Source organism: Myotis davidii, unplaced genomic scaffold (genome assembly GCF_000327345.1).
Source record: "Myotis davidii unplaced genomic scaffold, ASM32734v1 scaffold925, whole genome shotgun sequence".
NCBI lineage: Eukaryota > Metazoa > Chordata > Mammalia > Chiroptera > Vespertilionidae > Myotis > Myotis davidii.
Genome location: NW_006296531.1, coordinates 358,418 through 385,649, shown reverse-complemented (window position 1 = coordinate 385,649; position 27,232 = coordinate 358,418). Strand labels below are relative to the sequence as shown.

Genomic DNA, 27,232 nt, shown 5'->3' with positions numbered 1-27,232 from the left:
CGTCTCCCCTCCCGCTCCCCCGCCTTCCTTGCTTGCGGGCAGAGGCCGCGATGAGGGCCCTAAGAGGTGAGACCCTCTCGCCTTCCGAATGGGGGTTTCCGTTTTAGACTCCACAGCTGGCCCAGAGCCCCGGTTCCTCCCCCCACCGAGGGCAGCGGCAGCCCCTGCCGGCCACGTGCGCTCGGCATGTGTGGATGCCCATCCGGCAGCCCCTCTCCCAGGCCCCCTCCCCAGCCCTGCGGGGCTCAGGTTACTCCTGGCCTTTCCTAAATGGCACTAGTTCCCCTTTAACCTTTGCAAAAGGGGAATATAGTCCTGGGGAGGGGAAGACCCCCCTGCCCCCCTTCGGAAGCTCCTTCCCAGCGCTAGAATTAAAAGTAGGGACATTTTACTGGGGAACAGAGAGAAAGGAGGGGTAGTTATTGACCTTTGGGAAGGGGGCCTTAGGCTGTAGTGGGCACTTGGCTGCCAGCCGGGTGCGGAGGGGGAGGATAGAGAGGGAGAGAGGCGGGGCTGGCTGGGGGACAGGGTGGCTGGGGATAAATGCCCAGCCTGAGAGGGGGTGAGCTGACACTGTCCCAGCTGCCACCTAGACCCGGAGCTCACCCCAAGCCCCAGCCAAGACATTCAGGTCTGGTGAATCTTTCAGCCCCAGGGGGTGGAAGTGGTAAAGGGTGAGGGTGGTGCTGGCTTGAAGGAAATGTCAGCTTTTTTCCCCTCCTGGGACTGGGGGTGCTTACAAAAGACTGGAGGAGTTGGAGCAAGCAGGATGGGTAGCCATGGGTAGGGAAATGAGGATGTGAAGAGAGGCAGGCAGAGAGACGGAGAAGGGTAGCTAGGGCTACAGCCAGGCGGAGGATGTGGGCCCCCCTAGGATCTGAAGACTGAAGAGCAGGTGGGGAAACAAACAGAATAATGACAGAAGATCTGATGGCTAGGAAGCCATGGAGAACAGATTGCTTGACTTTGCGGTAAAGGGGTTCAGGGAGTGGTGGAATCAGACTCGCTGGAGCTGTAAAGGAGAGGCCCCTGGATTCTTGCGTCTGGTGGAGGGTGGAATAGGAGCTGTTCTGAGTGGGGGAGGGGGCTGTGCCTGCCTCTTTGGTCTGTGACCTTTTTGTGGGATATTTTTAGCTCCAGCACCTGCCTTCTTGGGGTGGGGAAGACTCTTAAAGGGCACAGGATTTGGGGTTCCTAAAGGGATCAACTGTCCACACTCAACCCCTTGTCCTGCAGCCATGGCCATGCAGAAAATCCTTGCCCGGGAAATCCTGGATTCCAGGGGCAATCCCACTGTAGAGGTGGACCTGTACACAGCCAAAGGTAACACAGGCCCGGGACTTGGTTTGCCTTGGAAGACCCTGACGCCATCTGGTCTTTATCCCCCAGCTGTCCCACATCCTCACCTTTCTCTGAGATCCCCTTCCACAGAGCTCTTCCCAGGCCTTCCTCTTCCAACCTGGCTCCCCTGCTGGGTGAAGCCCTAGTCTGTCTGCTGTCTGCATGGCCTCCACCCTAGGCTCAGAGAGGAGGCCCTGGCCCTTTGGGGGGTGGATGGGCCTGTCTGTGATCTTCCAATTCCTCTCACCCCAGGCCGATTCCGAGCAGCTGTGCCCAGCGGAGCTTCCACAGGTATCTATGAAGCTCTGGAGCTAAGAGATGGAGACAAATCTCGCTACCTGGGCAAAGGTGAGGAAAGACCAACACTTGAAGAGCCTGTGAGGGGTGGTTTGAGGACGTGGACACCCCCTCTCCCCAATATCTGCTGGAGTAAAGGCCTGGAACCCAAAGTTCTTGAGGAGCTGGGGTCCACGGGAAGAGACCTGATTGGATCAGAGATCTGAACCCCCTCCTCTGGCCTCTAGGCGTCTTGAAGGCTGTGGAACACATTAACAAGACTCTGGGTCCTGCTCTGCTGGAAAAGGCAAGTGGGGAGAGCTTATTTCTCCTACCCCCCACCACCCCCTGCCTGGGAGGGGCCAATGGTTCGTCTCTCCAAATACCTGCACTTCTTCCTTCTGCACATGCTGTGGCTCTTTAGAAATCTGACTTCTGCTCTCCCCTCCTCAAACCTGCTCTTCCAGAAACTAAGCGTCGTGGATCAAGAAAAAATTGACAAGTTTATGATTGAGCTGGATGGGACTGAGAATAAATGTGAGTGAAGGGATGGGATGTGGGATAGAGGGGGAGAGACCGTGGGGCTCATGTCTGGCTAGGATTATTACTGTGTCCCACATTGCGGGGCACATCGTAGCTGGATGGACTTTTATTCATTCCTCAGGCGTTTCCTGATGGCTGTGGACACAGTGTGAAGCTGACAAGTTCCCTTTGAGATGACCCCGAACACTGGGGGAGAAGCTCTCACCCGTTCTTTGTGCTTGCTTCCTCCAGCCAAATTTGGAGCCAATGCCATCCTGGGAGTGTCGCTAGCTGTGTGCAAAGCTGGAGCAGCCGAGAAGGGGGTCCCGCTCTACCGACATATTGCAGATCTTGCTGGGAACCCGGACCTGGTCCTCCCCGTGCCTGTGAGTGCAGATGCCCCCCCAGATCCCACAGTGACAGAGTTGCCTCATCCAGCAAAAAATGTATAAGCAGCCCCTGGAGTGTTCACCTTCCAGACCCAGCTCCAAAGAAACAATTTCCTGAAATGGAACCTCTCCTGCTCAGTCCAGCCCCCCTCCCCCTCCCTTCTCTCCCACAATCCAAACCTTCCCTTAAACCTCTCTGCTTCTTCCCCCTCAGGTAACCCAGTTCCTTCACATTCCAATCTGAGGCTCAATAACTGCAGCTTCTTATTTTGCTTTCTACCCCAACCCCCAAATCAGATAGAGAGCTTCTTTATGGCAAGGATCTTAGCATTTCTTTGTATCTTCTTTAATCCTTGTAAGCTCAGATTTCCTCTTTATGGAAACCCTTTGAATTTAATGTCAATAAAAATGTTATAGACAAAGCCTGAACTATGAACAACTTCATACCATAAAAGCTCTTGCCCGCAACCAAGGCACATGCCCTTGACCGGGATCGAACCCGGGACCTTTCAGTCCGCAGGATGACGCTCTATCCACTGAGCCAAACCGGCTTCGGCAAAAGCTCTTTTTTTTAAAAAAAGGTAAAATAATTTTTAGGGGTAAAGTAACCCCAATACACTGCAGAGTGTATTGTTACTAAGCAGATTGTATAAGAACATGAGCTGTGGAGATAAACTGCTGGGTTCGAATCTTGGCTTTGCCTGTGTGTTAGCTGTGTGATCTTAGGCAAGTTATTTAACTTCTGTATGCCTCAGTTTTCTCACTTGCAGATTTGGGGGGGGATAATAATAGTACCTAGTTCATAGGGTTGTTTAGAGAATGAAATGAGCTAATAGAATGTATGTGAATCACTTAGAGCAGTGCCTGGCCTGTAGTAAGTGCCATATCAGTTACTGCTGTGTACAGGCACATGCTAGGAGCTTTACATTCACTTTCTCTGATTTTCAGCATAAGATCCTACAGGGAAGCAGGTGGTATTCCCATGAGAGAAATGAGGAAAGAGGCTCTGAGGAGTAAAATTACTCACCTTAGGTCACTCAGCTAGTAAGTAGGGAAGCCAAGATTCCACCTCGACCCCTCCTCCCCGGCTCTTCTTGATCCCTCATACCCTCGCCCAGGTCTGAACACCCACTCCTCCTCTCAGGCCTTCAATGTGATCAATGGGGGCTCCCATGCTGGAAACAAGCTGGCCATGCAGGAGTTCATGATTCTGCCCGTGGGAGCCAGCTCCTTCAAGGAAGCCATGCGCATTGGTGCGGAGGTCTACCACCACCTCAAGGGGGTCATCAAGGCCAAGTATGGGAAGGACGCCACCAACGTGGGTGATGAGGGCGGCTTTGCCCCCAACATCCTGGAGAACAATGAGGGTCAGTGTGAGCACCCTGAAGGGCAGAACACCTGGGTCCTCACAGAGGAGGGGGCTGTGGAGACAGGGTGTCCAGGAGCCTCAGGTCTTCTCTCGTCCTTCTCGCAGCCCTGGAGCTGCTGAAGACGGCCATCCAGGCAGCCGGCTACCCAGACAAGGTGGTAATTGGTATGGATGTGGCGGCATCTGAGTTCTATCGCAATGGGAAGTACGATCTTGACTTCAAGTCACCCGATGACCCCGCACGGCACATCACAGGAGAGAAGCTAGGGGAGCTGTACAAGAGCTTCATTAAGAACTATCCTGGTGAGACACCCTGCCCCTCCCAGGTGTTCAGTGCACCTGCCTGAGTACCTGGTAACTGCCCAACACACTGACTTCAGAGCCTCCATTGCCAACTCAGTCCTTCAATCCTTAGCACCATTGCAATCTCCATCCAAATTCTTCTGACCTGTCACCCCCTTCATGAAGCCCTCAGACCTTTAACCTGACTCTGCCCCATCTCCTGCCAGTGGTCTCCATTGAAGACCCCTTTGACCAGGATGACTGGGCCACTTGGACCTCGTTCCTCTCGGGGGTGGACATACAGATTGTAGGAGATGACCTCACAGTCACCAATCCCAAGAGGATTGCCCAGGCCGTGGAGAAGAAGGCTTGCAACTGCTTGCTGCTGAAGGTCAACCAGATTGGCTCGGTGACCGAATCCATCCAGGCGTGAGTGCCTCCTGGCCCTGGGTGCACCGTAGCCTCCCTCCACCCCAATTCTGCCTCCTCCAGCTACAGTCCTGCCCTCAAACTCCAAGTCTACCTTTCCCCTGGCTCCTGACCCACCCCACTCTCTTGACTGACCTCAAGGCTTTGACTTTTTTTTTTAAATATATTTTATTGATTTTTTACAGAGAGGAAGGGAGAGGGATAGAGAGTTAGAAACATCGATGAGAGAGAAACATCGATCAGCTGCCTCCTGCACACCCCCTACTGGGGATGTGCCCACAACCAAGGTACATGCCCTTGACCAGAATTGAACCTGGGACCCTTCAGTCCGCAGGCTGACACTCTAGCCACTGAGCCAAACCAGTTAGGGCTAACTTTTAAAAATACATATTTTTTCATGGATTGCAGAGAGGAAGGGAAAGGAAGAGATAGAAACATCAGTGATGAGAGAATCATTGATCGGCTGCCTCCTGCACACCCCCCATTGGGGATCTAGGACACAACCCGGGCATATGCCCCTCTGGGAATTGAACCATGACCTCCTGGTTCATAGGTCAACACTCAACCACGGAGCCACACCAACTGGGCAAGGCTTTGACTAACTCTTGGCCTGGCCCCAAGAGCTTTGCCATTGTGACCTGCTATCCCCACCTCCACCCCATACCATTCTTTTCTCCAAGACTCTGCCCTTCTTTCTACCAGCATCTCAGGAACCAAGTTCAACATCAGGAATCCCCCCTTTTCTTCTAGTTTACGAATAACTTTAGTCATTACCCTCCCCACAAGTGCCTGTTCCCCAAAACAGAGAAGCCCCATCCAGCCCTGGCTTTCTCACTGGAGGTCCTGTTAGGCCTTATGGATTATCCTCTCTACACAGCTGCAAACTGGCTCAGTCTAATGGCTGGGGAGTGATGGTGAGCCACCGCTCTGGGGAGACTGAAGACACATTCATTGCTGACCTCGTGGTGGGGCTCTGCACAGGACAGGTACTCATGGCTCCCCTCTGTCATCTTAGAACAAGTTTTCTTGGGATCCCTGGCCTCCTGCCCCTGAGTTGAATGGCACCACAGGCTACTTCCTCAGGGCCAGGCCCACTCCCTCCTCTCTAGCCTCATGCAACCCTTGGAATCTTTCTTCCCTCCTCAGATCAAGACTGGTGCCCCCTGCCGCTCAGAGCGTCTGGCCAAATACAACCAGCTCATGAGGTACAGTGGGTGCGGTGGGTCTGGGTGTGGGAAGCTGAGGGCTCTTGGGCTAGAAGGGTGCAGTTCTGACTTGGTCTACCTTCTAGGATTGAGGAGGCACTTGGGGACAAGGCTATCTTTGCTGGACGCAAGTTCCGCAATCCAAAGGCCAAGTGACAAGCTGGGGGCCGCAGGACCCACAGGATAGATGGAGGCCTTCAAATCCTTCTCCCTGAAATAAACACTGATGCCAACCAAGACAGTGGTGTGCTCCTTTGTGGGAGGGAGGAATGCTGTCTCTGGACTGGAAAAGTCAGGAGATGGGGCAGGAAAGAGAGAATAGATGTATCACCTGCTGTGACAAAGAGGAAGTGAGGGACTAGTCATTGAGGAAGTTGGGCTGAATCTAGGACAACAAAGTTCACATTGTGAAGGAGCTGGGGGAAGCAGGTGCCACATGTGAAATGAAGCTGGAAGCACTGACAGAACATGGAACTAGAACCAGAAGAAGGGGGGGACTGGGGGTCTGACATCACCATGAGGGGAAGCTGGATCAGATCTGCCAGTAAGTTGGAGTACAGTCTGCAGAGTGTGTGGTGTCGAAGTCAGGTGCTTTGTGAGATGACCGTGAAAACCAGAGCAGCTACCACTTCTGTGGAGCTCAAAGATCTGCAACTGCTCTAAGTATCTGACATATATTGACTTGTGTAATCTTTGAAACAGTCCTTTCAGATAGTTACCATCATTATCCCCATTTTATGGGTAAGGAAACTGAGGCACAAGAAAGTCAAATACCCCATCCAACGTAACAGTAACTGGCAGAGCCAGGATCCAAAACTAGGCCATCTGGCCCTAGCAATTGTGCTCTTAAAATACTCTCTCTTATGAAAGTGCCAATATTTGGTTATCTTTGGCTTACACAAACAACAGTTTTATCCTGCTCAAGCTAAAATCACTTCTCTTCCTCTCCAGGACCCACCTCTTAACCTGTTTAAACAAACCAAGACATTGGTTCAAACAGTGTTTATTGAATGTAAAGTAACCCCAACCCCATGGGGAAGAAAGTTCCAAGGAGAACAGAATAATACAGATTAAATACCCACCTGTGCATTCACTCTCGTGCGCACGCATACACACACACACACACACACACACACACACACACACACAACCATATACATATCCAAACTAAGAGTGACAAATCAAACACCTGCTTCCTCCAGCCTAAGTGATGGCCGTTAGCAGGTGGTTCAGAGGTGGGGCTCCAGAATGGGTTTTAATAGCAGCAGCCTGTCCCTCCCTACCCCGTCCCAGAGAGCTGGGGTGCCTAGGAGGTAGGTGGCAACTCTTCCCCACTCTGCCGCAGACGCTTCTTGGCTCGGATCTCATTCATGGCCTCTTCAATGGAGCGTGTGTCCCTCTTGTTGGCCACGGGCACTAGGGGCAGAGGAAAGGGTGGGGAGGGCCTAGGATCCCTGTGCCTTAGCCTTCCCTCTCCTACCCTCCCCAGCCCCCACTGTGGCCTCACCACAGCCATAGGTCTTGTTGGCCTGTAGCATATGGGCTGCATCCTTGGCTGCCCCCTTGCCGATGAGGTGGCTGTACTTGTCCTTGTAGTCACTGGTGGGGCTCACTACCACAGGTCCCTGCTGAGCTGCCTCCTCCTCCTGCCGCTGGGCCAGCTCCTAGGGTGCAGAAGTGGAGCACTGGTGCTCAGGGACCTGACCCAAACCCCTCCCAGGTGGTGGGCTCCAGGGACTGCCAGGCAGAACTCACCTTCAGCTTCCGTTTCTCCTCAGCCTTCTGGGGGTCCCACTCCTCCCCACGACGGTAGGAGTCCAGCTCTTCATCTGAGGGTGCAAACTCCTGGGGAAGAGGGATGATGGCGTCAAGGCTCCATAGACATGTTTCATCTCATTTCTCTTCCCCAGGGGGGCAAAGGCTGAAAGGGTGAGAGTGGGGAACTCAGGCCTTTTACCTTTTTGAAGATCATGACATAGCGACATTCATCATCTTCCCCGAAGGAGAAGGATGTCAGGCCAGCCACTTCCACCACGTCGTGTCTGCAAAGGGAGGGGGGACAGAGAGGAGAGAGTGTGTAGAGCCATGAGGGGGCCTCGCACCCTCCTCTTGTGGATTTCCCCACTGGACCTTTCATGCCGCCCTGGCCATCCGTTTCCTGCCTCCCCAGCCGAGACACTCACAGTATGCTTCTCTCTATCTTGTTCATCGGCTGAAACTTTTTCTTGATCTGCTCACTGTCTTGGATGAAATCGGACACCTCTTTCTCCATCTTGGGAGAGGGAAAGGGGGAGAAGAGATGAGACGATGGCTCTGCCCCAATCTCCCTCTTCCCAGCTGGGCCTACGGGCCTTTGCCTCCCACACCTAACCCGGCCTCCATGCCATTGGCTTCCAGGCTTCACGCCTCCTGAGGCATTTTCAGAATCACCGAGTTCTAATTCTAACTTATTGGAAATCCTTCCTGAGGCTGCCCTGATCTCTCCAGTTGTTCTCACCCTTTTACGAAACTCCACTTTCTGTTGTTTCTCTTGCTCCTGTAGTTTCTTCAGGCGGGCAGCCTGCTCTGGGGGTGAGAAATGACAGCATGAGGCCAGGGCAGACGCATGGGTGGGGCGGTTGTAAGGCTTCAGGGGAGGTCTGGTGTCCACTGGGAGGTCTCAGGCTGGGAAGGGAGGGCTGCTGTTTATTCACCAAGCATTTATCGATGTTTAAACCTGGCACTGTCCTAGGCCCTGGAGCACCAAGCTCTGTAAGACATAGCTTTGCCCTTCAAGAGCTCAGAGGAGGAGTAGCAAAGATTAGAATCATGCTTCCCCTCACTTCCCAATCTCACAGGGGAAACCGAGTCACAGACATTTCATACCCACAATATAAGGCACCTGCGGAGGTAAGGAGACCAGACTAAGCCCTGGCCTTAAAGAGTTTATCATCTCATTGTCTACATCGGAAAGGGGAAATTATTTAACTTCCTACCTTTATTTTGTAAACCCCGCCCCTCGAAACTTCTCACTTCTACAGACAGGATGAAGCCGAAATGACTCATCTGACACCCTTCTCCTTGGAGAGTGTAGGTGTTCAAAGTCAACTGTAGAGGAACTTCCCATCCTTACATCTTAATGTCCCCTCTCCTCTCCTCTGTCATTTTAAATCCTTTATATCCTTAAGGCCCATTTCTTCCACAGCATCCAAATAGCTCTAGCTGCACTGACCTCTTCCCATTTTCCTAACCACTCCTTGCCTTTGCACATGTTGTTCCTTCTGCGTGAAATGCTTTTCCTCCTCTTGCAGACTCTGAGATTTGCCATGAGTCAGGGTTACTCACTTCTTCCTCTGGGGCCCACACATTCGGCTCAGACATCCACTACAGCATGTGCTGAGCACCAATATAGTTAACTGTTTGTCTCCCCTACCATCCTAGAAGCTCTAGGAGCCAGGGACCCTGCTCACCTCCTACCCAGTTATTCTCTGTGGCCCCTGACAGCTTAGGAGCTCTCATCTGTTTGACATCAAGGGCTCTGACAACTAGTGGCCACTGAGTGTTCCACAACTGGTTTGAGTTCTCTCTGTATCTGAGATGGCAAATGATGATGGTTAAGGTCATAGGCTTAAAAGCCACACCTGGATTCAAAACCCTGTCACTTATTAACCTTGTGACCTCAGGTAAGTGACTAAACTCAACTTTGGCTTCCTAATCTGCCAGCTGCTGCTGCTGCACCTAGTCATGGCGAGCATGAAATAATCCCATCTGCCAGGTCCATTATGTTCCCTCCTTCCTCAGAGCTTCCAAATACGCATCTGCCTGTAACACTTCGCTCCCCCTCTCTTACTGAATCACCTCTCCTTCACTTCAGATCCCAGGTCACCACAGACTAGGTTAAGGACCCCTCGGTGGTCGCTCTCAACTATTTTTCTCTCAGAGTACTTATTAAATTGATAATTAAACTTCTATGTGATCATTTAATCAACGTGCATTTCATCAATGCTTCAGACTGTGGGCTTCGGAGGGTACCCTGGCTCCTAGCAACCGTTCAGTAAATAATAGATATTTCGCTATTAAGCAGCACTTGAGCTCACTGGAGGCATCCGGCCTGCCCTGGCCCCTAGGGCGGGTGGGAAGCCGGAGGCCGGGCCGGGGCTAGTCTGTGGTCTCGCAGGGTTGGGGGCTGGGTCCTCCCCAAGGCACTTCTGTCTGACTCCTTCACACGCCGCAGCACGAGCAACCCAGGGGACGGCTGCACGCCAGGCCGACCGCGCCCTACGCTGGCGGGCGAACTCAGGAGCCCGCCTACAGGGAAGTCACTCAGAGAACCCAAGTGCCTACAGCCAATCGGACCGACTGAGGCATTTTCTTCTCTCCAATCAACATCACCGCCCGCTCGGAGAACTGCGGAAAGTAAGGCTACAGATGGGCAGGGGTAGGAAAGAGGTTAAGTCAAGTAGGAGGGGCATAAGGGCACTGAAAGGACCCATCAACCAATTGGAGGTGCTTGAGGTGGGTGGGTGGGCCAGAGGAAGGCCTTTAATAGGCAGGCCTTTAAGATGGCCAATAGAGGTGAAAGGATTGCAGATGGGCGTGTCCTGGACCCAATCGGAATGGGAATGGGTCGGGACACTCCGGAGTTGGGAGGGGCTGAGTGGCCGAACACGCCCTCCTGCGACCCGAAGACGGGCCAAGAAGCACCAAGTTGGGTGGGGTCGGAGGCAATCTACCAATCAGAGCACGCCAGCAGCGGACAGGCGGGCCTCTTGGCGAATAGAAAACAAGGACTGCGAGGCCAGGAAAGAGGCAGGAAACTGGCACTAGGCTTCGGGTAGCCAATCACCGTCCGCTACGAACAGCGGGCGGGTCAGCAGACCTTGTAGGGATTCTGGGGGGCCTATGAAGGGGCCTTTGAGGGGGTTTTCAAGGTGGAAGAGGCGGCACCGTCTAAAGGAGGAAGAATGCGGTCCTGAGAACCGAATGAAGAAAAGCAGATGTGAATTTGGGATCCTCACCTCGGGCCCTGCGCCGAGTCTCCTGGTCACTGAGGCTGGGTGGCTTTTCCATGGAGCTCAGGATGGAGCCCAGTAGGTCCGCCATCTTGGGAGTGACAGAGACGGGGCGGTGCGTCTTAAAGGGAAGGGCGAAATGCCTTTAAAAGGCCGGAAACACGTCGGAGGTGGAAAACCTCACACCGGTCCCGCCCAGGCACTGAACTGGCCTGGCGCGCGGCAGCCTCCCCTGCCGAAGCCCCGCCCCGGCCCTCCCCTCCCCCTTAGACAGAAGTCGGAGGCGGTCTGGTGCAGCGATGTTTAATGGCATTTCTTAGAAACTGAGCCCATGCACAAGTAGAAAGTGCTCGTGGGGCCGGCGGAGGCCCCCCACAGCGCCTGGGAACCACAAGCCCGGCCGTGCAGCCCTCCCCGGGCGCCTTAAATAGATTCTTCACTAAACTCTGTATGTTACATATTTACAAACCCCCTCCCATCAGGGGATGGGGTGGGACTCCGCAACGTGTTCCTATATACAGTCTCCCCTGTGGCCCCGAGGTTGGTGGCCAGAGTTGGAGTGACGGGGGGAAGACGGGGCCAGAAAGGGAGGAAACGGACGCGAACATGCGGAGTCGGGTGGGGGCACGGTCAGCCCTGAAACACGAGGGGCGAGCGCAGCGAAGGCAGAGGTGGGGCCAGGCCGATACATTCAGAGACGCTTCGAACAAATAAATAAGGCAATTCGGGAAAGGGGTGAGCGGGTGCAGGCAAGGGGGGAGCTGTGGAGAAGGGGCAGGCGGGGCTCCGGAGGTCACAGCTGAAGATGCAGGTATGCGGGGCGTGGGTCTTCTGGAGCCGGGGACCAAAAGAGGGGGCACGACCCGGAGGGAAAAGGAGCTGGGGGTAGGAGAGGGAGTTCAGCACTTCGGAGAGGGGGGAGAGTAGAGACCTAGGAAGATCTCCAAACAAAGTGACGAGGAAAGCTGCCGACAGGGGGCTCCTCCCCGCGAGAGCCCTCTCCCTTAAGACTGCCAGGAGCGGCCTCAGAGTGGGGAGAGGTCAGGTGGCCAGTCCAGGTTGGGGCAGCCCTTCCAGCTCCTGGTTCTGCTTCAGTTCCCTCATCCTGCAAAGAAACAAGGAAGGAGTCAGATGAGATCAGCAGATCAGGGGAGGTGGGTGATGGAGGTGGCTGAGCAAAATCCTGCAGGAGAAAAAATGGGTACCTGTGTCGGCAGCGCCGCAGGAATCTCATGATTTTCCGGGCTGCCTGGTCCTGTTTTTTGGTGAGAAAGGAGCTTCTGGCAAAAGGAAGAAAAGATGAGGAAAACTCACACAACACTCAGGCATCCCGTCCTCCGCCCTTTGGGACCCTAGCAAGGAAGGACTGGGGGGGCAGGACGATGAGCTGGGAGTTGGGAGGCTATGGGCATGGATGCAGTGGCAGGCAGAGGGCTGGGGGCTGGACCCCTACTTGCTGCGGGGCGGCAGGCTGCCCGTGGGCCGGCGGCGGTAGGAGCGGTAGTGCTGCTGGATGAGCACAGCTGCCCGGCGGCTCTGCTGAAACCGCTTCTGTTCGTAGTAGCTTCGGAACTTGCTCTGGATCAGGATGGCCGCCTGCGTCATCTTCTTATAGAGAGCAAACTAGGAGTGGGGAGGAGAGGCGGGCTGAATTGGAGGGACAGAAACCAAACCCCTGAGGGTCACCCCAAGTTCAGCTGGTGCAGGTCTCTTTCTCTGATCCACACGCTCGTGGAAAGGCCTGAATCACCACAGACAACCTCACACCCGGATCTCATGCCTAATACCTTAAGTGCCATCCAGGTCAGCTTGTGGAGAGAGAAGGGAGTCAGGGTTCCAGCAGCATTCTGGATGCTCTGGGTGGGAGTGGTTGGTGATGCCTTAGAGAGAGCAGGGACTCACCTGTTTGTACTTCCGGTAACAGCGCTGGATCACAGCTGCTGCTACCTCCTGCTGCTCCTTCAGCCACCGGCCCTAAGGGGAAAGCAGGAAGTCTCAGCACCTAAAGGCCCACCTAATAGGCCTGTGATCTGTCCTTCCAACTTCCCTGAGGTCCCCTGGCCTTCAGCCCAAGGCCACTTTGGATGACTGCTCTCCCTCCCAAAGTCCTGGGAGTCCGCAGTCTCCCCTGACTCAAAGATTGTGTAATTCTTTCCCTGAGACCTCCCAGCCTCCTGACCTTGTACTTTCGGAAGGCCGTCTGGATGACTCGGGCTGCTTCGTACAGTTCCCGCTGCTCATGATCCGACAATGTGAGCAGGGCAAAATCACTCTCCATCTTGCCACTGGCAGATGCAGAGAGAAACTCTGCCCAGGAAGGTGCTGGAGGGACCGCCAGGCGTCCCCGCTCAAAAGACGGTTCGCTGCAGGGACAGGGAGAGGACAAGTCACGGGGCATGTGAAGTCCCTCTTCTGCCCAGGGACAGCCCCAGCAACGGAGCCTGGAGAACATGGCTTCAGAGCTCAGCCAGCTTCAATGCCCTCAAAGGCCCGAGGGCCTCTGGCTATGGGGAAGCTGCCTTCCCCTTGCCATCTTCCCTTAAACAAGAATCTGGAGGCTTTGTCCTAAGCTGGTCACCTGGGAGGGGCGGCGCTGGGGAAATGGTCCACATTCTCCAGGTAGCTGGCCAGCCAGGACATGGTCTCGCTGAGCCCCAGGGCCCCTGTCCGCTCCCGCATTGAGGCTCCAGCCTCAGGCAGCCCCACAAAGCCCTCTCGTTTAATCCGCTCTGGTGTGGCTTCGATGATTTGCTTGGCCAGTGAGATCATGTCCACCTGGATGGAGAAGCGGGGTGAGCCTTGGGGGTCCCCAGTGACAGATGTTCCTGCCCTGACACAGCTGTTGCCTCGGTCCCCTTCCTGTCTTGTTCCTTCTCTCCCATCGGGTGAGGCCTCAGGGATTGCTGTCCTTTCTCACCCCACCTTTCTCAGCCACTGTTCCAGATTCATTCATTTGTACTTACTGGGTCTCCACCTGTGTTGAGACGTTGTGGAGAACACAGGACAGGGAGGACATACTCCAAATGGAGATTCAAGCTGAGCAATGAAGGATTTAGTCTTCCAGGCTGACTGCTTACTGTCCCACCCAGGTCTGGCCCATGCAAGCACATCCTACCCCCAGGTTTGGCCATGCCTGCCACCCCACCCCCCTTCAGCTCTCTAAGAACCAGCTCAACCAACCACATGACCCTACTGAATGGCTTCAGCCTTGCTTTTGCTCCAGTCCTGCAGCCTGCAGCACTTCCTGCTGGCCACATGTAACACAGCCTACCTTGTGGAAGTCTCCAGGTTTTTGTACTTACAGTGCTACCCTGACCTCTCTAACCCATCAGCCTCTCTAAAGCAGGCATGTCCTCCGGTTCTTGCTGCTATACCTAAAGATTTACTCTGTCATTTATCCCAGAAGAGTTTCTTAGCTTTTACTATGTATAAGCTTCCTCCTCTCCAAAAGTCATTGCCAGATACCTCCATCTTGCCAAGCTCTCTCTTCCACAACCCTCCCAATTTCCCTCTCTCTCTCTGGTTCCCCAAGAAGCTTGTCTCTTCATGGGTCAACAGGCACCCCCTACAATCCAGCTCTAACTGAAGATATTCCCCAGAATTTGTAAGCTCTGATGCCTCATGACTCTGAGTGAAGCTCTGACAGAAGTTAAGCAGAGGATTACCTTGCTTATCCAAAAATGAGGGCCAATAGCTGCTCCTTCCCAAACTGAAGCAGGACTCAGTCTGTTTCATGAACTAGTCGGCCTCCCCCAACCCCTGCACCCGCTTTCTGGCCCTCATAATTCCATCACACAAGCAGTACCGGGATCACGTCCACAGCCGGTGGGCTGTAAGCTTCCTCTGGAGCAGCCCCTGCATCCAGGGCTGGTGGGAGAGGAGGTGGTGAGGGTGGGGGCCCTTTGGGGTTGGTGGCTTCATAGTCCATGAGGAGTAGGGGGGCCTCTGGGGCACCAGAGGAGAGCTGGCCTGGGGCCATCTCCATAATCTCAGAGGCTGGCAGAGGAGCGGGGGGAGGACTTCCATCTGGGGCACTAGAATAGGCTGATGTGACAGAAAAAGTGCCATCGGACAGCTCTGAGGGCGAGGAGACACTGCTCAGACCTGGAAGGTAAGGGGAGATGGTGAGGGCAGCAGGGGCCATCTGCCATCCTAGAGTCGCCTACCTGCCCCGTCTTTGCTCTGTCTCCCTGTCTGTCCTTGCTAGTAGGATCTCCCCTTCCCTGCCTCCTCCTCGATTTCCCTCTTCTCACACTTTCTGTCCCCCACACTTCAGCTCCCCTGGCCTATTGTCTCCCCCACATCCCCCTCTTAAAAAGATGAGGGGTAACCCTCACCCGTGTCTGGACTGGAGGAGGGTGGCGACAGGGCAAGTGGGGGCTCGGCTGAAGCTTCCTGTCTCTGCAGTTCCTCAAGGCAGCGGGCAAGGCGCACGTGGCCCCGGGAGTGAGCCACAGACAGGGGCAGGCGGCCCAGAGAGTCGGGGATGCTCAGCGCCCGCCGATTCCAACGGAAAAGGAGCACAGCGGCCTCCAGGTGTCCCAGGGCACACGCCCACATCTAAGGAGGGGCAGGGCAAGGACAGGAGGGGAGACAGGCAGAGGTGAGGCCGAGGCCCTTTTCCTGGTGGCGCATCTTCAGTCCCCTGTCCTCCCCACTCCTGCAGGCCCTCCCTTCCCCTCTCCCGACGCCCCACATGCACTCGGGACCCCAGCACCCTCACCAGAGGCGTGCAAGAGAAATGATCCACGTTGAGCGGGTCAACCTCCTGCTCTAAGTCCAAGCTTCCGGTCTCCACACTTCTGGAGGGTTTGGGGAAGGGACAGCAGAGCCCAGTTAGGGGAAAAGTGGGCAAAGTGGGGACAAGGGAACTGAAGGGACTGGGAAGCCAGCTGTCTAGAAGCGCTACAGTCAGTGGGATGAGGCAATCAGAAAGTAATAAATGTGATGGGGGGGGGGTGTTGGGAGAGGGTGGAGGGATTGAACAAAAAGGAAAGAAAAAGGGAACTTGTGACATGAACAACAGTGTGGTGATTGCGGGATTGGGGGGTGGCCGTGGAAGAGGGCACAGAGAGAATAAATGGTGATGGAAAAATAACTAAATGTAAGGCGGTCAAGAAGTCAGTGTTGTAACTCAGGGGATATTAAAATTCCTCCCAACACAAACCTTCCAGCCCCTCTTCCTTCCCAGTGACTCCAGCCCCCTGTCAGCAGGGCTTCAGTCCCGACACTTCTGTTCCAGTGGTTGCCCAGTCCCCGCCCTGCTGCCCCTGCTCACCGCCACTGGCTGAGGGTCTCAATGAGGCGGGCATAGCCCTGGGCAGCGGCCAGGTGCAGAAGGCTCATGCCCCGGAAGGGGCTTCCGTGGGCCAGACGTTCAGGACCCCTCCAGGTGGAGCGTGGGATCATGCTCTCTACCAAGACCACTACCCGTGCCTCGAACCCGGGCCCCTGGCCTTCATCCTGCAATACACACAACCTTATGTAGGTTGTGTGTATTGCAGGTCCTCTGGCTTGAGATGGCCTTGGCCATCCCACACCTGGCCTCTCAGCTTCTAACTGCCCCTCCGACACTTCTCACTCCAGGTTCCCACCACACAGACCTCTGATGGCCTGTCAGTTCTCCCAGTTCAAGTTCCTGGATGTCCCCTCCTCCCATAGCCAACTTCCTGCAGACCCTCTGACAGCCAGATCTCACACACCCCGGCCCATGTTGTGCCTTCATGTCAGCTCAGGTTAGTGACATATCCACAGATGCTTCTCAGAACCCAGAGTACTCTGCCAGTCTTCTTCCTTCAGACACGCAGGACTCCCAGAGCACTGAACCCCAACCTCCCGGTCCCCTCCCCCACCCTCTCCTTCACCTCCACCCTTCTTCAGCCCAGAAATAGTCTGAAGCCTGCCATGCCAAGAGGTGCCCAGAATAGCCACTCTTGCCATAGGGCGGGGGTGGGAGCAGGTGACGTCAGGGATTAGGGAGGAGGGCTGGCCGGGGGGCTGGGGACGGGGGAGTGAGAAGTCACACACCAGAGCCATTTTCTGCAGGAAGACCCTCCCTCCATCCACCAGGCTCCCTCATGGAAGTACCTGCATTGGAGGCCCGTCGGGACCCTGGCAAGGTGCTTGCCCAGCTGCTGCGATCTCTGCCATCCGCTTCTCCATCTGCTCCAGCCGCTCCAGTATGGACATCCGGAACTGGTTGTCTGAGGGGGAAAGGGTGTGGGAAGCTTACGGCAGGGTCTAGGTGATGCCCTTAACACAGAACTAGACCTATCCCAGGATCTGGGAGGTAAAGACAATGAATCATATTCTTTCTTCTCCTCCAAAACAACAGCCCCTTTACCCACCCACCTTTGAAATTCAGTCCTTAAGCTAGGGCCCTTAACCCTACTCATCCACCCAGGACCAGAATCCAGAACCACAACGGTGTCCTTCAAGGCACAGAGACAGGAGGAATTCCCACACAGTATCCAGCCCCGAACTGCTCCAGGTCACACACACTCCCTCAGCCTTCCCCTAGGTGAAACACTGTCCGCGCCTGCCCCAGACACTACCTCTGTCCCCCATGCTGGGGCCGAAGGACTCCAGGGTCCCTGCTCTCTGTTACTCACAGTCCCAAAGAGCTCAGGAACTGTGATTTGAAAAGCACCGCCCCTTCCTCCTGGCCCCCCACAGCTGTCCACAAAGAGGATGGTGGGGAGGGAACATGACAGAGATGGATAGCCATCCATTCCTCCTCCTCCCCTCACCCCATGCACAAATACACACGCGCACACACACATCCCAAGCTATATCTGTCCCCTCTTGAGATCACACAAGGACAAGGAGGAGGGGCGGGAGGGGATCAGAGCCATGGAAAAACAAGCATCGAGAAACAGGCTGGAGGTCAGGGATGTTCTGAGATGCTAGGCAGAAGGGGCTGAGGCACAGAAGTGATGGTGGGGAGGAAGGTGGAGAAGGATGAGCAGAGACCTTTGTATAACAGGGAGGAGAAAGAGCAGAAAGGATAAACAAGGTGAAGAGAGGAGAGAGAGGACGAAGGAAAGCTGGGGACTGTACCAAGCAAGCAACAAGGAAGAGAAGAAGGGGGACAAGTTAAGACCCTGGTCCAAGGAGAAATGAAAGAGGGAGGAGAGATGGTAGAACAGGGACAGGAAAGGAAGGCAAGGGGCAGTCACAGCAGGACAGACAGAACAGGCCTGGGAGACCTGGCAAGATCCCACGGTAGGCTGCGGGCAGCCCACACACAGCCCCCTGAAGGGGCAGCTCTGAGGGGGGTGAGCCAGGACGAGCCTGGAGAGAGACACCACAGGGTGACAGCAGAACTGAGACACCCAGAGGCAACAACAGAGACACCCAGAGGAGAAGACCGAGAAGCACACACCCTGAGAAAGAAGCAGGAGCAGAGAGAAACAATTTCTCAAAGCCAGTGCTGGATTTAAATAAATACACACTGCCCAGCCAGCACAGCTCAGTGGTTGAGCATCGACCTATGAAGCAGGAGGTCATGGTTCGATTCCCAGTCAGGGCACATGCCTAGATTGCAGGGTCGATCCTCACTGTGGGGCATGCAGGAGGCAGCCAATCAATGATTCTCATCATTGATGTTTCTCTCCGTCCCTCTCTGAAATCAATAAAAATATACTTAAAAAATAAATACACACATACGCATGCATGTATGCATGTCTGTGTTTGTATAAGAAAGTGTGTTTGTATGAGAAAGTACAGGATGCTATTAAAGTGGTAGATATTACTGAGTAGTAATATCGGCAGTTTTCATTTGTAGTTTGTGCTTTTCTATAATTTCCTATGATAAATACCTATCTTTATGGAGAGGAAAACAATACATGTCTATATACATGTACACACTTGCACGTCCTATATATTGCTCTAGACCAGTGATGGCGAACCTTTTGAGCTCGGCGTGTCAGCATTTTGAAAAATCTTAATTTAACTCTGGTGCCGTGTCACATATAGAAATTTTTTGATATTTGCAACCATAGTAAAACAAAGACATATTTTTGATATTTATTTTATATATTAAAATGCCATTTAACAAAGAAAAATCAACCAGAAAAATGAGTTTGCGTGTCACCTCTGACACGCGTGTCATAGGTTTGCCATCACTGATCTAGACCCTGTCCCTGCTCCCGCCTCTTGGCCTCGCTTGCCTAGATCCCATCCTTTGGGATGGAGAAGAACGGGCAAGAACTGAGACAAACATGGCTCCAAGATGCACAGGGAAGAGGAGGGAAGGGAAGTTTGCTGCTGCATTTAGAAACGACCAGTGACGCAGGAGTTGAGAAAAGACTGGTAAATGTGGGCTAGGTGGTGGCCACCTGAGTGCTGAGGGGACCCAGGAGTGTCGTGCTCCAAAGTTGTGGGGCCCGACACTTGGGATCAGGGGGCTAGCTACTTACCATCTAGTGACAACCAGTCCAGCTGAGTACTGGGCAGTGACAGGAATCGGCGGGCTCGATACTCAAACAGCACAGAAGCAGAAAGGGGTCCCTCCCGCCCGGCCACCTGCAAAGACACCAGCCCTACCTCATGGGCTGGGGAGGGCAAGGTCAGTGAGGAGGGCTCTCTCCCCGCAGCTCCCTCTCTGGCCCTCTGTGTTAGAGCCACAGCTGGTCATTTCATATTGAGCTTCCCAGCTTCCCTGCTGTGGGCCAAGAGGCTGCTGGCTTCGGTGGCCTTGGCACTAACTGGGAAGGGATTCCATTCATGTGAGAACTCGGTACCTGCTACGGACTCTAGACCCTGTAGTTAAGGATGTTTGTTACTCAGCACCAAGGCCCGGAAGCTGAGGGTCAAGAGACACCTATACTTATAAATAATTTGATGGCATAGAAACCCCTTGGTCTCCCAGAATCAGTGTCCAGACGTCATGACCCTGTTACTAAGATGGGAGGAAGGAGAGCCAGCTGCTCACCAATGGTGTCTAGTGAGAGCGACGCCCCACCTATAGCCTTGAAAAGGAAGCCATCAGGCCCTGGTCCCTGATGCACCATCTGTGCACCACTGAACAGGGCTGTTGAGATGGGGAGAACACGCACCGACAACAGAGCTGTCACCATGTCCCTGATGAGCCTTTGGGGTCCCACAGTAAGGCTGACTGTTGAGTGCAGGGTAAGGGGCAAGGTTGGTGGCAAAAGGGCAGACACTGGAGGTTGCCCTGGCAGTGACGTCTAGACTAGCACCGTCCAACAAAACGTTCCTCGATGATGGAAATGCTTATCTGCCCTGCTCAATAGGGTAGCACCAGCCAGGTGGCTACTGAGCACTCAAAATGTGGTTAGTGCGACTGAGGAACTAAATTTTAAATTTTACTTAATTTTAATTGATTGCAATAGGCACATGTGGCTAACATTTACTGTATTAGATGGAAGCCAATGTCCTTCAGTCTCAAGATTGGTTGGAGGAGACCAACATCTCTCCCTTTTCATTCTTCCAAGAGCTAGACTCTGGCTTTAAGGCTGGAACAGACATTAGAGACTCCTTGGGTCAAATACCTGACCTTACAGGAGGGGAGGCCAAGGACCCAAGAAAAGGGCAGACGTATCTAAGGTCACTAGTCCAGTAAGGAGTAGATTTCTCAGGCCAGAACCCAGACCTTCTGACACCTAAGTCCAGACTCATTTGCCTGCTGGGGGACCGTGGGACTCAGCCTCAAGACTGAATGAGGTAAGAGATCAACCAAAGGACTTGTATGCCTGCATATAACCATAACAAATGGACATAAGACACTGGGGGATAGGGGAAGCTAGGGGACTGTCTAGGGCGGGGGGAAAAAATGGACACATATGTAATACCCTTTGTAATACTTTAAGCAATAAAAGAGGGGAAAAAAAAGAAAAAGTAAGAAAACTTTTAAAAAAATAAAAAATAAAAATGTTTTCATTTAAAAAAAAAAAAAAAGACTGAATGAGGGCTTTGTGCTCTCAGGAACAACTCAACACATTTGTCCCCAGTGCTTCCAGAAGTCCTAAATGCCATTAGTTAGTCCCTTCCCCAACTAGTCCCCATCCCCATACCAGGACAGTAGCAGCGTAAGACACCAGGCTGGACAAGTGACGCGGGCACTGCGATGTGGTCAAAGACACAGGAGTAATGCTCGGAGGCCTCCGTCCACGGGCCCGTGATGAGCACCTTGACCCCACCCTGCAGACAGAAGTCAGAAGGCCATGTGGCTAGAGCTCTGCTGGGTATTCATTCACTCACTTATTCATTCATGTAGACTCTCAGAGAGTCTCTCTATGTGGCAGGCCCTGTGCTAAAGCTTGGTGGTACAGGGACTGGACAGGACCCACTGGGGTCAGGTCAGCTAGCCTGTCCCTCCTCCCCAACATCCCTGCCCTCCACCCGAGTTTGCTAGCCTCACCCAAGGCCACCGACTCATTTGCAGATAGCTGTCATCAGGAGGAAGTTCCTTTTTAGGCCCCAACTGCAGGTCCTCCTTTCCCTCACTAGGGCAGCATAAAGCAGAACTTCTCTACTAATGAAGACAGTCTCTAGCTTCCCAAAGTCTGCAATCATATCCCGACTATGTTTTCTCCGCACTAAGTTGCCCCAATTCCCTCGCTGTGAAAGTCGCCAAGGGAATGAAGTCCCCTGGGCACTTGGGGACTCCTACAACCCCGTGGAAGGGGAAGGGAGGGAGAAGGGTGAGTCAGAAGGACTACAGAAACAGGAAAGAAGCCACACTCTGTGGAAAAACAAAGGTTGGAAGGGGAACTAAGCAGCCATGGTAACTAGGCCCCATACCAGGGGGTAAGAGGGGACAGGGATGGGAGAGACTCACCTCTGGGTAGGACCACTCTGGGGAGAAGTCTGTGATGGTGCTAAGAGCAGGTGAGAGCTGGGGGTTGGAGGCAGGGATGCTTGGAGCTTCGTCGCTGATGAGTTCTCCCATAAGGTCTGGGAATGATGAAAGACTGAACGGCTCCAGCTCACTGGCCCCACTAGCTCCTCCAAACAAGGCCTCCCCTCTTCCTACCCTGCCTGATGGCTCCGAGGAGGCAGGGGAGGGGGGTGGTGAAGGAGGGGGTGAAGGTACGGGTGGGGCAGGCCCCTGGACCTTAAGCTCCTCTCCACTGTCATCATCTTGAATGAAGAAGCAGTTTCCTCTCCTCCCACCTCCTACTGACTGTGTGTGGGGACCCCGAGCAGCCGCCTGGGGCTCCAGGGCAGCAGCAGGCTCTAGGGCAGGACAGGGGGTATGGGCAGCCTCTGCCTCCGGGAAGTCTGGGCTTACCCCCTGCCCCCCTCCATATGTCTGGCCCCTCTGGGGGCTGTTGAGAAAACGATCAGGGTCAAAGGCAGGGCTGGGAGGAGCTGGTGGGGCAGAGGGCTCAGAGCCCACGACCACTGCCAAGCTCATGGGAGGGTGAGGATCAGCCTGGGGAGCTAAGTGCCTGGTGGGCGTCAAGCCCCCAGTACGCTGCTCCAGTCCAGTCAGAAGGAGGATAGCAGTGCCTCCCCTCGACGAACCCCCTCGAGAGGTGGGAGGGCTAGGTCTGATCTCTAGGGGTTCTGCAAAGCCCGAGGAAGAGGAGGAAGAGGAGGAAGAAGATGGGGAGGTATGTGCCTTGGGGAGCTCTGAGGGAAGTGGGGCTATCAGTGGAGGGGGCTCAGGGGGATGGGGATGGGGGATAGAGGTCAGGGTTAAAGCTCGGGGCTCCACTTTGGGAGAGATGATGCGGTGTTTTGTGCTGCTGCATTTGTGTGTAAGGCTCCCGGAACCTGGAATGGAAGAGGTAGGGAGGAGAGAAGGGATATGACACATCTTTCTCCATCACTCCCAGGCTGGGTTGGGGGTAGGACTAGTCTGCTCCCCAACTCTTCCTCTGTGCAGTCCCTTTGCAGGAATCCCAATCTCCCCACAAGTTCCTCTTCAACCCTTACCCACCCCCACCTTTCCCCACACCATGTAGTTCCTGGGACTCCGCTATACACCAGAGATGTAATACTGATTATGGCCACTGGGGGGAAGCAGAAACACTCCTCCTTCCCCATGTTAAACAGGACTGAAGGAGCATGGGGGAGTGGGGGGACTGAGGGCTTGGAGGAAAGGTGAGAAAAATAGGTAAAAGCATTAAAAAAAAGGACAAAAGAACAGAGCCAAAGGGGTACCACTTAGCAGTAAAGCTAAGGTTGGGTCCAAGTGGTAGTGCTGGGGTGGAAGGAGTTGCTAATGGTAGAAGGCAGATAAAAAGCGGGGCTGCCAAGACTCAAGTAAAAGGAGCCGGGGTCAGGGTGCACCCAGATGGGAAGGCATGCAAATCCCAGCAAGACAGATAACCCCCTGGCTTAAGTGCAGTGTGACTAGACAGGAAGAGAGCTCCAAAGTCGGGGGTCACTAACCAAGGCCCCCACTGCAGAGACAGGCATGGGTTCGTGGTGCAGGCTTGGTCGGGTGGGTGTCCAGGATCTGCTGCACCAGCTGCTCTACAGAGAATTCCTCTGTCCCGTTCCCACAGCTCCACTTGATGCCATGAACTAGAGGAGAGTTGGGGGGAAGTTCTATGGGACGCCCACAAAAGTCCCCAGAGCACCTTGACAGCTCGCTCTTTCAAGCACCTGAGATGCTCCAAGACTTCTGGCCAGGTGCAAGGAGGCCAGCAGCCCCAAGACTGCTTGCATTTGTAGTTCCCAGCTGTCCCTTCTCCACTGTAGAACTCACCAGGAGGCCTAGCACCCCCGCAGGAAAGCACCCTCGGGATTAGAGGGACATGGTCACCCCACAGGGCTCCTGGTGCCTCCGGGAGGCCCCTGTTTCCACTCTCCCCTGGGAGCACTGTCCTAGCCCTGCTGCCTTACACATGGGCTTCAGCTGTCCCAACAGCTCCTCCCGGGACCACTTGAGCCACTCTCGACGGTCACTGCTGATGGAACAAAAGATGGGGCTGCAGCCCTTTCCACAATCCTCCAGGGCTGGGACGTTCAGGTAGTGCACAAGGACGATGTCAGGGTTCTGCGGGCACAAGGGTACACACAGCGCACGATGGGGTCCTGAGATCCAAGGGCTCAGCTTCCTAGTCTTCACTTTTCCCCCAGGCATCCCCCAGCTCCATCCCCAAGTTCTGGGTCTCTCCATCCCAAACTCCCTATCTCCCAGGCTCCTGTACCCACTCAGAACTAGTCATCCTTCACTGCACCCTTCCAGACCCCATCTCCCTCAAAGAGCCAGGAAGAGTGTGTCTCCCTGAGCGCTTCCATCCTTACCTGGAGCAGCCAGTAGCAGCGCCGATGGAATGTGGGGACGATGGAAGAGTGAACGTAGCAGCCATAGAGACACTGCCAGGAGACAGGCTGGGGTGGGGGGAGGGCTAGTCTGCTCCCCAACTCTTCCTCTGTTCAGTCCCTTTGCAGGAATCCCAATCTTTCCACCAGTTCCTCTTCAACCCTTACCCACCCCACCTCTTCCCCACACCTTTAAAATCCCAGCACCCCAAATCATGGATGAGAGGCAGGAGAAGGGAATAATGGGGCTTTACAATGAGGATCAGATTTGAGATATAGAACTATCTAGAAATCGGAGGGCAGGGCAAGAACACAACTGAGATGAGGAGCAATGATTTGGGGAAGATAAATCTGTGCTTAGGGGTTCAATACTTGGACCCCTGAGGGAAATACAAGTGAGGTGAGGGGACTGGGCATTGGTGTCCTCCAGGGGAGGCATAACCTAAGGCCTGCAGAGCTGGGACATGGAAGGAAATGGGTGTGGAGGGTGGGCTAAGCTATCAGCCAGCTGATGCAAAGCGAGTGAGAAGGGCGGGTGGTGAGGCAGACAATGGTGCCAAGTCCTGACAGGGCTGGAATCCAGCTAAGGGTTGAGAAGGGTGGGCCAAGGCAGATGAGCTGGATGCCTTGCTTACCTCCATGCCCTGGACCTTCAGCTTCATGTGGTCCTCTCGGGTGGTCTTCCCATCCTTCCGCTTCTTCCAGAGGTAACCATCCTTCCGGTATTTCACCTTCTTGCGGTTGTAGAGGATAATGGAGCCATTCTGAGGCCTGAAGAGGATAGGGTTGGCCTTGAGCTCTGTGAACTGAACCCAGGACCCTTGCTACTCGCCACCTTCACAAACTTTCTCACCTTGTCTTTGGGGCACAGGATAGCCACTCCTCATGCTTCTCAAAGGTGATCAAGTAGGATGCAATCTCCTGTAGAAGAGGAGGTACCCAGGTGGGTGTCCCCTGCATACAGTCTCAGACGGGCCTCCTGGCCACCCCTCAGAGTCCCTCTCCACTGAGTTCTGGCAGCTAGTGGAGGATGCTGCCAGCTATCTGACCCAGCAAGGCTCACTGCCCTTCTAAGCATCTCAGGTTCCATCGCAAACAAAAGTCTAACCTCTGGAATTCCATCAGCCTGACTCCTTCCCTCCCTGCCAACTGGGGCTTTTATCTTGGGGCCAGACCCAAGCCCTTCATCATTCTTTGTTCATCATTATCTTCCTCTCCAAATTCCACGTTTGTGCCACTTCCTGACTCAGAAAACTTCAATCGTTTGACATCACCAGGAATTCCAGATTCTTCAGCCTGACTCCAAGGCTCTCCCTGACCAGGGATCAAACCATCGCTCCTACGCTCACACTGTTTACCCATTTGCACCTACATTCCTGCCAGAACGAACCATTGGTTCTTCCCTGAACTTGAGCTGAGCAGCAGTATCCTCAGTGTTAGCACTGTACAACCTCATGGCACCCTGAAGTGCCATGTACACATCTCTTTAAGTCTGGAACTCCTAGCCATCCTCTAGACAAATCCCTTCCCAGACCTCCATGAAGCGCTGCTGACCTCTCTAGCACTAATAACACACACACACACACACACCCCTTTTGACTGACAGTCCTTTTCTTGTCAAATAATCAAATCGATAATGATCAACCACCAAGTACATAGAAAGCACTGGGTGTAGGGAGAACAGAAGGTGTGTAACACGGGACATGCCCTCCAGAAGGAGCAAGCATAAGTGGTGGTTAAAAGCAGGCGCTCTGGAGCGAGTCAGATAAGTCATTTCCTCATCTATACCAGGGGGATAACAGTCTTGCTCTATAGATAGCATCATCAGAGCTGCCGAAGGAGATAATGGAGGTCAAGTGCTTAACACAGTGCCCGGTTTGTAAGAAATGCTGTAAAGGTGGTAGCTATTATTTTTACTCAGGTGGATATGCCAAGAAGTGAGTTCCCACAAGATGCAGGTCTTTATACCTCCCCGGTGACCCCCACACTCTGCACGTGGGAGCGTGGACAGACACAGGGAGACCCTCATTCACTCTCCCCAGACCTTCTACGCTCTGAGCCCCCACGCTCCCTAGGAAACCTCATTTGTATTCCACCGCAGCCGCTCTGGAGGCAGCAGTGGACATCGAGGAAGACACTCCAACAGCTTCTTGGGGAGAAAGATCTTCAGGTGGTGGCTGTTCTCTAGAGGGAACGAGAAAGGAGGGCTTAGGGTGCTGACCGTGGGCAAAGGGCTGAATCCAGGGCACTGCGGGGACTGAAACAAGGAGAGCAGGGAATCCAAGGACTACACGCACCACAGGGCAGGGAGAGAGGAAGGTTGTGTCCAAAGTGGGAACCTGGATTGTGGACTCACCAGCAACCTCGGTGGTGTCCTTGGTACTCATGGTGAGGGCTCCAGGGGCAAGGTCACCCCTGGCCAGAGGGGCCGGGGGGAGGGGGAGTCTGTGCTGGGAAAAGAGAGAACAGGTCATGGCAGGAGCCCTCACCCTTCCCCAGGATGAGGTGGGAGAGGCAGTACAGACTGGGCCATGGGAAAGAAGAGGAAGAGAGGAAGGAAGGGGATAGGCTCTGATGGGAGAGGAGGGCCAGGGCATGGGGGAGGGCGAGAACCCGGACCTGGTGCCAGGAACCAACGTGAGTGGGGAGCCACGACAGAGGAGTAATCAGGAAGAGACGGGTGGGTGGGGGAGGGGAGGCGCTGGCGGGGCGGGCGCCCTGCAGGGTAGGCTCGGTCCCGTCCCGGGGACTGGGACTCAGGGCATCCGGTCCTTGGAGAATGGTTTGGCAAAAGAGAGCCTGGATGCTGGGGGTTGGGCGCTGGGCAGGAGAGCTAAGTCCAATGGAGAGCGAGGCCTTAGAAGACACACCCTGAGTCCCTTCTCTATTTGATTTTCCAAGAGGAAAGACATCTGACAACCGACCCTAACCCCTCTCTCTGGTCCAGGACGGTCAAGGCCTAGGACAATCTGGGATATTCCCCCAGGACCCAGCTTCCCACCCTCAGGACAGCCCTCTCCACCCCTAACCCACCTCTCTCCCACCCTCCGCAAACGCCTCTGCTTCCGGGCCCCCAGCGTACCCCACACCATCTACACTCGGCTCCAGCCCGAGCCCCACCCGCCCGGGGGGACAGATGGAGCTGGAGGAGGCGGTCGGCGCCGCTCTGCCAGGTGTCCGAGG

The 27,232-nt window shown here is 54.4% G+C and overlaps 3 protein-coding genes across 9 annotated transcripts; 1 reads left to right on the top strand and 2 right to left on the bottom strand.

Moving 5' to 3' along the window:
- The first annotated feature begins 6 nt into the window (after positions 1 to 6).
- ENO3 (enolase 3 (beta, muscle)) lies at positions 7 to 6,050 on the top strand. Of its 2 annotated transcripts, none has more exons than XM_006771894.2 (12): positions 7 to 66; positions 1,237 to 1,323; positions 1,594 to 1,689; positions 1,866 to 1,924; positions 2,085 to 2,154; positions 2,392 to 2,525; positions 3,673 to 3,895; positions 4,003 to 4,200; positions 4,407 to 4,608; positions 5,486 to 5,594; positions 5,755 to 5,813; positions 5,900 to 6,050. In XM_006771894.2, exons 1-12 carry the CDS (start codon positions 51 to 53, stop codon positions 5,967 to 5,969), a joined length of 1,323 nt encoding a protein of 440 aa, XP_006771957.1. In that variant the 5' UTR covers positions 7 to 50; the 3' UTR covers positions 5,970 to 6,050. The 2 variants fall into 2 exon arrangements, with proteins under 2 accessions (XP_006771957.1, XP_006771956.1); XM_006771893.2 differs by lacking the exon at positions 7 to 66 and adding an exon at positions 529 to 631.
- Positions 6,051 to 6,800: 750 nt separating this feature from the next.
- Positions 6,801 to 11,027, bottom strand: SPAG7 (sperm associated antigen 7). The gene is made up of 7 exons (XM_006771891.2): positions 10,811 to 11,027; positions 8,311 to 8,378; positions 7,997 to 8,085; positions 7,771 to 7,855; positions 7,569 to 7,658; positions 7,321 to 7,477; positions 6,801 to 7,229 (listed from the first exon to the last, which is right to left on the bottom strand). Exons 1-7 carry the CDS (start codon positions 10,893 to 10,895, stop codon positions 7,120 to 7,122), a joined length of 684 nt encoding a protein of 227 aa, XP_006771954.1. The 5' UTR covers positions 10,896 to 11,027; the 3' UTR covers positions 6,801 to 7,119.
- Positions 11,028 to 11,093: 66 nt separating this feature from the next.
- CAMTA2 (calmodulin binding transcription activator 2) lies at positions 11,094 to 27,217 on the bottom strand. Of its 6 annotated transcripts, XM_006771890.2 has the most exons (23): positions 27,132 to 27,217; positions 26,406 to 26,499; positions 26,130 to 26,233; positions 24,903 to 24,970; positions 24,685 to 24,820; positions 24,032 to 24,118; positions 23,627 to 23,780; positions 23,171 to 23,305; positions 21,609 to 22,549; positions 20,842 to 20,968; positions 19,225 to 19,359; positions 16,892 to 17,007; positions 16,083 to 16,267; positions 15,528 to 15,606; positions 15,142 to 15,364; positions 14,610 to 14,908; positions 13,383 to 13,579; positions 12,984 to 13,167; positions 12,707 to 12,778; positions 12,592 to 12,612; positions 12,258 to 12,427; positions 12,010 to 12,084; positions 11,094 to 11,909 (listed from the first exon to the last, which is right to left on the bottom strand). In XM_006771890.2, the coding sequence occupies exons 2-23, from the start codon at positions 26,434 to 26,436 to the stop codon at positions 11,846 to 11,848; spliced, it is 3,603 nt and encodes a 1,200-aa protein (XP_006771953.1). In that variant the 5' UTR covers positions 26,437 to 26,499; positions 27,132 to 27,217; the 3' UTR covers positions 11,094 to 11,845. The 6 variants fall into 6 exon arrangements, with proteins under 6 accessions (XP_006771953.1, XP_006771948.1, XP_006771950.1 ...); XM_006771885.2 differs by lacking the exon at positions 27,132 to 27,217 and having other exon boundaries at positions 26,406 to 27,069; XM_006771887.1 differs by lacking the exon at positions 27,132 to 27,217 and having other exon boundaries at positions 24,032 to 24,103; positions 26,406 to 27,069.
- Between the last annotated feature and the right edge of the window lie 15 nt (positions 27,218 to 27,232).

Coding starts and splice junctions, on each gene's coding strand:
- CAMTA2 (XM_006771885.2), bottom strand. CDS start 26,646: ATGCCCTGGCCCTCCTCTCCCATCAGAGCCTATCCCCTTCCTTCCTCT. Junction 19,360..20,841: donor CTTACGCTGCTACTGTCCTG/GTATGGGGATGG, acceptor TGCCCTCCCCAG/CCCATGAGGTAGGGCTGGTG. Junction 12,613..12,706: donor GTTACCGGAAGTACAAACAG/GTGAGTCCCTGC, acceptor TCTCTCCACAAG/CTGACCTGGATGGCACTTAA.
- SPAG7 (XM_006771891.2), bottom strand. CDS start 10,895: ATGGCGGACCTACTGGGCTCCATCCTGAGCTCCATGGAAAAGCCACCC. Junction 8,379..10,810: donor GACTCGGCGCAGGGCCCGAG/GTGAGGATCCCA, acceptor TCTCACCCCCAG/AGCAGGCTGCCCGCCTGAAG. Junction 7,659..7,770: donor ATGTCATGATCTTCAAAAAG/GTAAAAGGCCTG, acceptor CCTCTTCCCCAG/GAGTTTGCACCCTCAGATGA.
- ENO3 (XM_006771893.2), top strand. CDS start 544: ATGCCCAGCCTGAGAGGGGGTGAGCTGACACTGTCCCAGCTGCCACCT. Junction 1,925..2,084: donor GTCCTGCTCTGCTGGAAAAG/GCAAGTGGGGAG, acceptor CTGCTCTTCCAG/AAACTAAGCGTCGTGGATCA. Junction 4,201..4,406: donor CTTCATTAAGAACTATCCTG/GTGAGACACCCT, acceptor ATCTCCTGCCAG/TGGTCTCCATTGAAGACCCC.